The sequence below is a fragment of the Rhinatrema bivittatum genome, chromosome 1 (genome assembly GCF_901001135.1).
Source record: "Rhinatrema bivittatum chromosome 1, aRhiBiv1.1, whole genome shotgun sequence".
NCBI lineage: Eukaryota > Metazoa > Chordata > Amphibia > Gymnophiona > Rhinatrematidae > Rhinatrema > Rhinatrema bivittatum.
The window spans coordinates 305357841-305371199 of NC_042615.1; the positions used below are offsets into that span (position 1 = coordinate 305357841).

At 43.7% G+C, this 13359-nt stretch overlaps 1 protein-coding gene across 3 annotated transcripts in view; it reads left to right on the forward strand.

Moving 5' to 3' along the window:
* Positions 1-1362: 1362 nt before the first annotated feature.
* Positions 1363-13359, forward strand: part of UBE2D3 (ubiquitin conjugating enzyme E2 D3) — a 125446-nt gene continuing 113449 nt past the window's right edge. The window contains exon 1 of one of the 3 annotated variants that reach the window (XM_029597036.1): positions 1363-2737. In XM_029597036.1, coding sequence (XP_029452896.1) covers positions 2714-2737 — 24 coding nt within the window. In that variant the 5' untranslated portion in view covers positions 1363-2713. The remainder of the gene's footprint in view (positions 2738-13359) is intronic. The other 2 variants (XM_029597044.1, XM_029597039.1) reach the window with 2 other exon arrangements.

A 13359-nucleotide genomic window follows, 5' to 3' on the forward strand; every position in this document is an offset into this window, starting at 1 on the left:
TTCAAGTTTTAGTCTGTCTCCACCTGCTGGAAAGGACGCTCAACCCACTGTCTGGACTGATCCAGGTACATACAGGAACAGTAAGTAAAATGTGCAGCCAAGCCGCACATTTTACTTTAAGAAATTAGCGCCTATCCAAAGGTAGGCATTAATTTCTGCCGGCGCCGGGGCAATCATGGCGATATTAAGTCGGAGGCCCCAAAAATTAGAAAAAAAGTAAAAAATAATAATAATAAAAAAATTTTAAATGGGCCCGCGGCTCGCAGGTTGAAAACCACACGCTCAATTTTGCCGGCGTCCGGTTTCTGAACCCGTGGTTGTTAGCGGGCTCGAGAACCGACGCCAGCAAAATTGAGCGGCGGCTGTCAAACCCGCTGACCCTGTCCAAAAAGAGGTGCTAGGGACCCGCTAGTGTCCCTAGCGCCTCTTTTTACCACGGACCCTAATTTAAATAAATTAATTTACTGTATTGCACACTCGGGAGAGCAGGCGCTTGCCCGCTCTCCCACGATTTTTACTGTATCAGCCCGTTAGTGAACAACGAGCAGAAATATGTTAAAACAATTCTACTTTTTCCTTGCCATTGGTCTCTTTCATCTTCAAGTCTCACAATGCCACATTTGCTATGTGCCCTGTATATTTACTAAAAGGATGCCCTACATAAATGTCAGGATTCGAGAATTTTACAATGTCAGGGTGAAATATACCCAGTGCATTCCCACAAAGTTTGGAAAGATGTATTCCACAAAGTACACATTTCCAAAGACATTCTTTACTTTGTGTGTGTGTGTGACTGCTCAATCCTAGCACTTTCTCTCCTACGCAATCCATAATCCTTCATTAGCCTCTCCCTTCCACAAAGCCTCAATCATCATCATCAACACAATCCCACCTTCCCAATCAGCCTTCCATACTCTTATTTTTGACCCCTCTAGTCTGAATTCTCTCCTTCGACCAAAAGGGCATATAATCGTCCTCTATCTTCCACTTCTAGTTTCTATTACATTCTCAGCAGCCTCATCCCCAGTCTTAAATCTCCACCTGGTCTTAGTATCCACACCACAAGCGTATGTAAGCAGAGGACGCAGCTCCTCTCAGCAACTCAAACAAATCTGTGATTTGGAAACGTGTCTCAAAGCAGCGTGGTTGCCTGGCAGCCAGTTCACAAGCTGATTGGCTCAGGAGAGACTTTATGACATCTGATTCCTTTTATGGGAATATGATGGACACATACCAGCTTTTATTATATAGGTAGGTTATTTTACTATTTGGCACATAATAAAGCGCTTCCCAGCCCATTCGGAAGACAGAGAAATTCGCTAACAGCACCAAGACAGAAACACCCTCACCCTTGTGAGTCACAGTAATGGCGCAGCTCCACAGCGCACGAGGCCTGCAGACTTTTCTTCTGCCTAAGCCTGACTCCCGTCACTTCCCGCTCACTCTCGCGAGAACACGGGAGCACGTTGAATGAATCCACATTTGGCGCCATCGGTGCGGTAAGACTAAAAGGCACCTATTAGGCTCCGCCTCCAGAACCGGAGTTGCATACTCTCGTGAAAAGTCACACAGTGCCATTTCTTTCCTCCCCATTGGGCAATATTATAGTGACGTCGGCTTCCGGGTTCTCGACGTTTCTCTCGTCTTGGATACACCCACGGCGGCAGGTGCAGGTCTACCCTCTTCTCGTCTACTTCAGAGCACTCATCCAAGCGCCTGCGCTCTTTGCCCTCTACAGACACTGTAGCACTTGACCACGCGCTAATATAGTGAGAGTTTACATCATAATACACCACAGAACCAAGTCTTACTCTCCCACTATTCCCTCTGCACACTGCCCGCCTGAGTTCAGCTGATTCCGGTAACACCTCTCCGCCCACTTTCAGGCTCCACGGGCCAACTACGTCATCCTTTGCGGGACTGATTTAGAGCGGCGGAGGGATACAGTGTGGTAAAATCTGAACGCGGGTTTATTATTTATTACAAGATTTATTTGTTTTGTTTTTTTTGTTACAGTTTCTCCGGTCTATCTCTTAAGAAGCGCATTAGGCATATCGTTATAACCGCAGCAGAGCAGGATAAGGGTGAGTGAGGTGCTGGAACGCAGTCTCGCGGAAGGAGCATCGCTACCTGCCGCCAGAAAGCAGCCTATACGTAAAAGGGGTAGAGAGAGAGTGGGGGCGGAGCTAACACATCACATACGGACTCCCGCAGCAGGAGCGCATGCGCGCTCTCACTCCAGCTGCGCTTTGCGGAGAAGGGAAAAAGAACAAGCTAAAATACAGAAGAGGAAGCGCGAGGCTTCGCGCGGCGGCGGCTCTTGTGACTCGGGTTCGTGATAAAGCGCGGGGCGGTTGGCGGCGGGCAACGCACACGCGCTCGTACTTCACTCATCCAGTCGGCCTCTACCGACTGCCCGGCGCCTTCCTTTCCCTCCCTTCCCTCCCTCATTTTCCTTTCTTTCCCCCTTTTCCCCTCCCTCCTCCAAGCTGCTGCTGCTTTTCCGCCCGCATCAAACGGACGTAAGCGGGACTCTGCCGCGGACGGCGGCGACTGCTACTAGTAAAAAACAGAGAGGGAAGCGGCTGCGACCACAGTATCTCCCCCCCCCTGCGGAGAAGAAAGCGGCGCCCGAGGCCTAGAAAAGCGGAGGAAGAGGAAAGCCGCGGTGGTCGGGCGGCAGTTATCCCCGGCGTGGTGAGAGCGAGGGAGGATGGCGCTGAAACGCATCCACAAGGTAAGGAGGCCCCCACGCCCGGTGAGGGCCATCCCGTCCGCCATTCTTGCTTTTCTTCCAGTTTATCCGAGCTCTAGAAAGTCGTTTTGTTTGCCCTTAATTCTTTGGGCCCATGTTGAATGCCAGCGCTTAGCGCGCGCCGTGACCTGAGATCGCATCCGCTCACATATATATATATATAGAGAGAGAGAGAGTGTATGTGGGTGGTCTGTCTCCTTGACTGTAGAGCTTGGCCTGCACCTCTGTGGCCTCGTGTGGGTCCGGCTGGGGGTGGGGCAGATGTGCGCCCCCCCCCCCCATTGTAACTTCCCACTATAAGATGGAGGTTGGGGGGAGGTATACGGAGGGGCCTGGTGTCGCAGACTTTCTCCCGCCGTGCCGGAGCTCCGGCTGCAACCGGCCTTGGGCGCTGGAAGGAAGGTTTCCGCGCTCTTGCACAAGCAGGGCGGGGCGGAGCTTTCTCGACTAATGCCAGAGGAATCCTGATGAGCTCACGCAAAGTGCTTTTTTTTTTTCCCTGTCTTTTTTTGTAAATTTCCCGAAGATAGGGAAGGAAGAACGACCTTTTTTCTTTTTTTTTTTTCTTTTTTTTTATTTTCAGTTTCAGTTGACGTTTGTGTAGGAAGGGGAGGTAGCATAACTTGGGGTAGGAGAGCCGGTCGGAGCTGGTTCTTCTACACCACCATTTTCTTTGCAGCCCTACATTTTAGCTGCAGGTGTAGTGGTGGTTTTAGTGTCTACTCCGAAGGTTTTTTACGTAAGAGCATCCTGTCAGTGTTCAGTCTTCTAGCATTCATGTCTTTGAATGTTTTGTCTATTTAATTCTGTACTTATTACGCATTGAACACACTGCTTTGTTCTACTTTGCAGGAATTGGAACAAATACTTAGATCTTTGTTTTACCTTACTATACTGTTACTTACAAACCGTTCAAGTGAATATTGGTTTAATGCATTTTATGGCTTCTTTTTAAGTACAAAATACATTTTTAAAATTCTACATTTGGCTTTTCATTACTGATCAGCCACTTCAAAGTAAACTACCTTCAGGCACCGTAGGTATTTCCCTGTCCCCAGAGGGTTTGCAGTCTGCCTATTTACTAAAGGTTTTGTCCTTTCTTATCTGTAGGAAAAACATTAAATGGAGTGTGAAGTGATTTGCACAAGATCAGAGTATAGTGATGTTTTACTTAAAAATGATTTTTTTGGGGGGGCACACTAATCGCAGTGTGTTACATCTGTACAGAAGACTTTAGGTGGCTAAAGTTTTGACTTTGCATCAGGTCTAGTGCAGTTAGCTCATGTGCAGTCAAACATAACAGCACAAGTTTAAAACTTGTGAGCACTATTGCCAGTTGTCAAGGCTTCAACCTTAGCTATTGCCCATTCATGTATGTTTTTAATGTAATTCAGTTGAATTTAGTGTCTGAATTTTTATCCAGAGTATATCTTAAGCCATTTCATGCTTGCATTAGAAAGAGCTTAAGGAGTCTTGTTAGGTTCATTTTAAATTATTTAGGAAACATGGAGGTTGTGAACCTTTAAGGAAGATGGGGATCTGGGGAGAAATTCAGAGTACAAGGAGTCTTTGGGAATGAGCCTAAAATAAAAATGTTGAAGGAATCCCACTTTAAACTAGATTCTTCCATAGTTTACATCTTGTGCTGAATTCAAAACTAGTGTTTAACTGATCTAGGAAGGGTTAGCAACGTTTTTTGGTCAAAGTGCCAAAGGAAAGCAATTTGATAAGACTGAAGTCAACAAAATGGTGATGGGTTAGGGTCTTGGGCTGTTAATGGGGGAATTAATAAGTTTAAAGGAGGCACTAAAACAGATTTTGTATATGCTCTGTAAATCTGCCCAGGCTGATCCTATAGCACACCTGTCACCCTATCCTATATAATTTGCTGGAAATGGGGGTAGCCTGACAGTGCCAGAGCTAGCTGTTGCCTTAAAAAGGGATCACCAGACTTTTCAGGAGAAGGACCACATAGGGCACTTCAAATCACCAAGTGGGGCAGGTAGTCTTCTTTGGAGTTTGCTGAGCTGGGAGGGAGAGATGGGTGAAGACCCCCCCCCTCAGTTTGCTGAGGAGGGTTGGGGGGGGGCATGTCTCTTTGGTTATTTGAAATGCTGGGGAAGGTGGGAGGCAGGAGCAACATTCCCAGGGATGTGGGGTGTGGTATCTAGTGAATATGTCTAGATTTCTTCAAAACTGGCAGCCCTGCCTTGCCCCCTGCCTCTTCCCACCAAGAGAGAGAGAGTGTAGCAAGTGTGCAGGGTGAATTGATGGCAGGATATGGCTTGTGTGCTGTGCGTTTACATCCTTCCCTCCCCAACACTTGTATACTCTTGCTCCACATCTACTTCCTTCCCCTATCTCAATTTTCACCCTTCTAATATTCCCCTCTCTTGCAACATTCCAGGTTCACAATATGATAAACCTTTTCTAGAGACCCTAGTCCAGGGACTTTGTATGTCTCTCCAAAGCCTGTAACTTCAGGGGATAATGTCCATGCCTCCTTTCCCACAGCTCTGAAGAAATAGCAGCATGGTTGGGAACTCCAGGATCCAAATCCTTGCCTGCAGAACCCTGACCCAGTACAGCAAGTGCCTTCATTCCTGTGATCTGCCTACCCTCCACAGTGGCAGAAAACTCATAGTTTTGCTGCATCACCTTTTCCTGTCTTTGGCCCAAATTGCTCCACCAGCACAAGCAGCACTAACACCAGCGATGCATGCGACAGCGAGTCAACAGTGACCTTGCACTGGTATCCCCACCTGTGTTGCTTTGATGTGCTACCACTTGCACTTCTGAACTGTCCGTGCAGAAAATGCCGTCACTTCTGCGGGCCAGATCAAATTCTTAATATTGCTGCTGTAGATAAAGCTTTTTCTGTTGCTGCCAGGGACTGGATGAAATTTAGCCAAGGACCTTATCTGGCTTCCTGGCCATATTTTGGGAACTCTGCCTTATGGCAGTGCTCTTTGGCTATGAGGAGCAGGGTAGGATGCCTATTCAAGTTTTCAGATGCCACAATCTGACACATGGGAATTGCTAATCTCTGATCTAGGACAATTTCCTGCCCTTTTCGCATGTACATTAACAAATGTGTGGCCTACCAACTTACTTGGAGGTAGCTCATATGGCTAGAAGAGCTAGAAGAACACTGAAAACCCACTAGTCGCCTAAATTCTAAAATAGAGGGCAAAGACACACTTGGACAGGTTTCTATGTACAAGTGCGGGACAAGTCAGTGTGACGAGGGTAGCAGGCTTAGTTAGCTGCCACATGCAGCTACCAGTCCTCCTTAGTTACTGCTCCAATGCTGTTGTGTCCAGTTTTTGGTACATTTACCATCCTGCTCAGCCTGAGGATAAGACAGGACAGAAGGAGTTGCTGTATGAAATATGAGCATAAAGTGGGTTCTAGCTATCAGTTCTGCATGCTGCCCATTACCTCACTCTGGGGGTCCTGCTGTGGCTAGGAAGAAGAGGCATGTATGATTACATATGTTCTCAGGAGTTTTGAGTTTAAGAGCCATTGCTAGTGTCTCTTATTGCTGTGAAGTGCTGAGCAAAGCCCAAGTACTGACCTGGATCTGAGGATCAGGTAGTGGTAACTTTTCGTGGCACCTGATCAGGTCTAAAGGGACACAAGTGTTTTTTTATTTAGATTTTTATATTCCACTTTTTGGCAGCTCAAAATGGATTACATTCAGGTACTGTAGGTATGTCACAAGGAGCATCAGTGGGACTTGAACCCTGGTCTCCTAGGTTCAAAACCTACTGCTCTGACCACTAGGCTGCTGCTCCACTTCATAGTGTGTGACATGGCGCAGTGGTTGGGGAAATGCTAATGTAGGATATCGATGGGGGAATGTCTATAGAATACTATAAAAAGCTAATTTTTTGGTTTAAAGTTTAGCTATTGTAAAGATTATTGTACTGGCCCCATTGAAAAAAATCAAATGTCAAACTAAGGAATGTAAACGTGTTTAGACACTTAACCAGTGGAAGAAAAAGATTCAAAATGCTTAACATCACAATGTGCTGCAACCTAAGTAATCAACTAAATTGATTTGTTTCTAATTTAGAATGTTTATTTCATAGTTTTGGGGGGATTAAAAGTACTTGAAATGTCTGCAAGGGATCATTGGTGCTCTATTCTGGTTTTGTTTTGTTTTTGTGAGCAGAATAGTTATTGGATTATATTTGAATGCAGTGCTTGCCCTTGGGTAGGGCATGCTGGGTGGTCACCCTGGGCATCTGTAGCATTGCCCATTAGGCTTAAGAGCTGGTGGGTTGTAATTTTGCTGAATATGTGCAGAGTTGCCTGCACAGTCAGTGAGGACTGATTGGTCTTATAAAATCATCCTTTTTCCTCTGTGGGGGAAACCAGGCCAGAGTAGGCAACTCTGGTCCTGGAGTGCCACACACAGATCTGGTTTTCAAGATATACTATACACAGTGAATATGTAAGGTATGTTTGCATACACTCCTCTATTATATGTAAACTTCGTATTTAAGGATATCCTGAAAACCAGACCTTTTTAGCTCTTCAGAACCAGTTACCTATCTCTGAAGTATTAACCAGTTGACAGATGTGAGCACAGGTACATTTTACACAATGCTAAAAACAGTGCTGTAGCAGTGTCCTTCTGACCCACTGGACCTTGCGGCTTCTATAAAGTTGATACATTGTGAGGTAGCTGGGACTGAGATCCTGAAATAGGCCAATATGTGGGTAAAGGTGGTAGCACCTGATGAGCTTTATGCAAAATGGCAGATAAAATTTAGTATCCAGTGGCATCAAGGATCTTGCTCTTCATAACTGATTTTTTTTGTAGTGCATTTTTTATTGTAGATAAGGAGTTTAAAGTTCTACAGTGGTGAATGCCTATGAATCCTGTTTTTAAGTAAACAAGCTTGCATTGTTTAGAAAGCTATGCATTGGTATGTCTTTGTTAAAAACTTGGCCCAGCAATTTTTCTGCTCTGTCTTCAACTCAATCGGACCCAACCTGTGGTGCCGTGAGCCTTCATTTGTAGCTTTTGGGGATTTTCTCTTGTTTTATATTCCCCATACCCCCTTCTCCCCTATCATACTTGGATGATCATCCTTGGTGGGGGGGGCATAATTCAACTTGCGGTCTTCGGCACCATATAAAGCTGTTGAAACTGTACCAATTGATTACAAAATTCCTACTTGCAGATTTTCTCAAGAAAATGTTTTCAAGATCCTCATTCTGCACCGTATCAGTGATTGTCAACGCACCACTTGGCACACACCCAAACAGGTTTTCAGAATACTCTCAATGACTATAAATGTTCTAGTATCCTGAAAACCAGACTGCTGGGTGTACCCAAGGACTGGGTTAAGAACCCCTACCTCTTTTCTATATGATTATTGTATCCCAAGCAGAATCGCTTACTAAAGAAGTTTTGCTTTATTTAAGCATAGTAGCAGTCTGAGCTAGAAAAATCCAGAGTGCTTAGAATTTGGGGCCTGCTCCTACCCTGGACCTGATGCAGGAGGCCACTGCTAAACCTAAGTGAATATCTTAAAGGGGCACTTACTTGATGTGGAGGTTTTTTCTAGAATTTACACCTGCTGAAACACAAATTGACCCTGAACCAACACAGAAATGTTCAGCCACTCCCTGGGATGCTTTCCATGCTGGCAGACTCAAAGCTCAGTTAACAAAATATGACCTTAGTATACTAAGCTTTTCCTATAGGTACAGAATGGAGAAAGCGCAGGCTTCCCAAACTTTTAGCCAGTATGACCCCAGAGGACAACCAAAACAATTTAGCAGGGTTTTGATTCCCCCTCCCCCCCCAAACAATTGCTCCTCACCTTCCCTGCACTCCAGCTGAACCCCTCTTTCAAACTCTATCCCTTACTCTTGGGGGGAATTCTGTGCAAAGAAATTCACATTTCTGCAAACTTTATATTAGTCAAAATAACACAATTTACATGAGTCTTTAAGTAATTAGATTTTAAATTAATACAGAAAAACGTTATTTAAAGATGCAGAATTTCCCTAGAAATTCACTCTTCCATTCGCTCTCCCTACTCCCCTGTCCACTTTGCCCTCTCAGGCCCCAACTCTTCCACCTCTAGGCTCAACCCCTTCCAATCTATCGCCAGTCCCAGAGTTTGACCCGTTCTCAGTGCTCCCTCTGTCCCTCCCTCTCTCACACACACGCTCCCCCATACAGGGCCCTCTCTTGCATACACACCCACACAAGCTTCCTTTCTCTCACATACATCCTCACACAGGCTACCTATGTCCCTCTCATGCACCCCTTCACACAGGCTCTGTCTCACACGTACACAATCTCTTCACACAGGCTAGCACCCTCACATGCACACAATCCCTCTTTCATACACACAAGTTCCCAATCTCTCTCACACTTCACAATCTCCTCATATAGGCTCTCGCTCGCTCTCTTTTATCTTCGCTGCAAGCAGACTACACTCCATTTACATAGGGGCCTTTCATGTTCACTGTGAGCGGAGCACATCCCGTGGCACATGCAGAAAGGATATTAATGTAGTTTATAATTTTTAGAAGCAGGTATGCATATACTTCAGTGTCCTCAATTTATATCATGGCATCTACTTACATTGCAAGGATGTTGCAGGACAACTTCCAAAGGGTTGAAAATACTATTGATGGATCTGCATGGTTGTGGCACAGCTTGTTCAGAACATCTTCACTCCACTAGCACCATAAGAGTCCCACAGGATATTTGGTGTTAAAGGCCTGTAGACATATCTAATCTAGGGCATGATGTATTAAATTGTGCAGGGCTGTGCTAAGTGCACAGTTCTTGTGCATAGACTTTAATCCAAAAGAAGCAAGCAGTTGTGTTAAAAAAAAAAAACCAACAAATTAGTGCTCCTGTGTTAATGAAGGTGTTAGCTGTTACTCCCCAATGCAGAGAGAGAAATAGGCTTAATGTGGGTTTTTAAAACTGGAAATTTAACTCCTAATTAGAGCAGGAGAAAAGTTACTTTGGCTAATGCTTACACTCTGGGGCTGAACACAGAATTCTTGGTCCTCTACTCAGAATTTATATGCATATATTTTTTCTGTCTAAAACATGTTTTATGAACAGACAATGCTCTGTGCATAAACTTTGTGCATTTAAATCGTGCTTTATGTGCAGAAGACACTGCATAAAGTTTTCTGTGCAGGAAACAAGTGTATAAATCACAATTTATGCATACTAAACCAATTTCTCATTTTTGGGTTAGCATGATTTTTTTCTTTAACTTTTGTTGCATTAACATACCATTAACTTACTACATCAGGAGTTATACTTTAGTGTGTTAAACTGTGCTGTTTGTGTATGGTTTCCTTGCATAACTACTTACTTCAGCCACATAATTGACACAGGGATGGTTTATTTAGAAAAATTTAAAATCAAGCTTCCTCCTGAAAGGGTTACAACCCGTTTGGGTTTTCAGGATTGCCACAGTGAATATGCATGAGCTCTGCATATCCTGCTTCCCTTGTAGGCAAATCCCATGCATATTCATTATGGCAGTCTGAAAACATGGCTGGGTTGCATGCCTTGTGGATTGAGTTAGGGGAACCCTTCACTACAGTGTGGTGTAATTTGAAACTGGAATACCAAATCTTTATCCCTGATTGTTCTCAGAACTGATGCAGCTGAATCTGTTAACAGTGAGATGGTTAAATTGGGCAGATAAGCCTTGTAGCAGGGATGGCCAACTCAGTCCTCAAGAGCTGCAAATGGGCCTGACTTTTCAGGTTATCCACAATGAATATGAATGAGAGATTTGCATATAATGGAGGCAGTTCATGCAGATCTATCTTATGCATATTCATTGTGGATTTACTGAAAACCTGGCCTGTTTGTGGCGCTTGAGGACTGGAGTTGGCCACCTAGTCTTATTTGCTGCCATAATCTGAAATTACCCTGTTTGGGAGCATTAGTAGTGTTTTAAGACATTTTCTTATTGGTAGGATGCACCTCAGCAAATTCCAGTGTTGGAGCAACCTTGCCATACTGGGTCGGACCAAAGGTCCATCAAGCTCCTTATCTTGTTCAAACAGTGACCAGTCCAGATCATAAGTACCTGGCAGGATCTCAGGTCAATAGATTCCATGCTGCTTATCCCTGGGATAAGCAGTGTATTTCCAAGTCCACCTTTTCACAGATCGTGGGGTTATCTGGAATGCCCTCCCAGAAGAGGTGTTGGTTAATATAGCAGTTAATGAATTCAAAAGAACATGGAACAAACACATTGGATCCCTAAAGACTTAGAGCCATGGTATAACTTTTCTGCATGGAATAGCAGTTACTACCATAAGCAAATTGCTGGGTGGACTAGATGGATCATTTGGCCTTTTTCTGCTATCATTACTCTGTTAATGGTTTATGGACTTTTTCTTCCATGAATTATCTAAACCTTTTTTAAACCTAGCTACACCATCAACATTCACCACATCCTCTGGCAACAAATTCCAGATTTTTTAAATTATGCATAGAGTAAAAAAAATATATTTTTCTATTTGTCTTGGTCTTTGTACTGAAAGTGTAAACTGAGTTGCATTTACCCATTCCATTCCCCTCATTTTACAGATTTGTCATATCTCTGCTTAGCCATCTGTTCTCCAAACTGAAGATTCCTAACTTCTTTAGCCTTTCTTCAGGGAAATCATTCCATCTCCTTTATTGTTTTGGTTGCCCTTCTCTGTACCTTTTCTAATTCTGCTGACTTTTTTTGAGATGAATATTATGTGCAGTTCTGGTGACTGCAAAGTGCAGATGCACCATGGAGCAATACAGAGGCATGATATTCTTTTATTCTTCATCCCTCTCCTAATAATTCGTATCATTGTTTGCTTTCTTGGCTGCTGCTTCACACAATTGACAGAAGATTTCAAACCATCCACGATGATGCCTAGATCCTTTTCCTGGGTGGTGACTCCCAAAGTGGAACTTTGCATTGTGTAGCTATAATTTGAATTGCTTTTCCCTATGTGCATCACTTTGCACTTGTCCACATTAAATATCTCCCATTTTAGATGCCCAGTCTTGCAAGATCCTCTTGCAGTTTCTCAAAATCCTCTTATGATTTAACAAATTTGAATAATTTTGTATCAGCAAATTTGATCACCTCGCTTGTCATTCCCATTTCTGGGTTATTTTGTGAAGATGTTAAAGCACCAGTCTTAGGACAGATCCTCGGAGCACTCCATTATTCACTTTTCATCTAGCCCTACTTTCTTGTCTCTTTTAACCATTAAGGGGTATATTTATTAAAATACATATGCATTTATTCAGTCGACCCATTAATCTCAGTAACAGTGCGGTGTCTGTCTCCCCACCTAATCAAATTTCAGGTCAACTACCTGACTACTTGAAATACTTTTTTTTAGGTACTATGTGGGAAATGTATTAAATGTACAGTGCATGCATTCAGCAAGTATTCAGACTCCCTTCACTTTTTCCACATTTTAAGTTACAACCTTATAAAATGGAATGCATTTTTTCCTGTTCAGTCTACATACAATACCGTATAATGACAAAGCAAAATCAGATTTGTAGAAATTTGGGCAAATTAAAAAAACAAAACAAAACTGAAGTACACTTAGATACGTATTCAGACCTTTTACTATGACATTCAAAGTTGAATTCAGGTGCCTCCTGTTTCTATTGATTATCCTCGATTTGGAGTCCATCTGTGGTAAATTAAATTGATAGGTTGGATATGATTTGGAAAGTCACATACCTGTCTAATATAAGGTCCCACAGTTGGTGGTACATGACAGCAAAATCAAAGCCATAAAGTCGAAGGAATAGTCTGTAGACCTCCGGGACAGGATTGTATCGAGGCACAGAACCTGGGGGAAGGGTACAAAATGTTGCTGCAGCATTAGAGATCACTGTTCTTCAGGACCTTCATCATTCTTAAATGGAAGAAGTTCAGAACCACCAGGACTCTTCCTAGAGCTGGCTGCTTGCCTGCCCAAACTGAGCAATCGGGGAGAGAAAGCTCTTGGTCAGGGAGGTGACAAAGAACCTGATGTTTTCACCCTGACAGTGCTCCACAGATCATCTTCTCCACGTCTTAGTTGTAAAATTTGTTTATTGAGCAAGCATTACTTTATGGAGTTTGATGCTATGTTAGTAACACTTGTATGATGTCCAGAAGGACAACTATCTCTACAGAACCTCACTAATCGGGCCTTTATGGTAGAATGGTCAGATGGAAGCCACTCGTCAGTAAAAGGCATATGACAGCTTGCTTGGAGTTTGCCAAAAGGCACTTAAAGGACTCGGAGCATAAGAAATGAGATTCTCTGGTCTTCTGAAACAGAATTCTTTGGCCTGAATGCCAAGCGTCATGAGTAGAGGAAACCAGGCATTGCTCATCACCTAGCAAATATCCCTATAGTGAATCATGGTGGCAGCGTCATGCTGTGGAGATGATTTTCAGCTGCATGGACACTAGTCAGGATCAAGGGAAAGATGAATGGAGCAAAGTATAAAGAGATTCTTGATGAAAACCTGCCCCAAAGTGCTCTGGACCTTGGACTCTGGAGATTTACCTTTCAACAGGACAACCTTAAGCATGCAG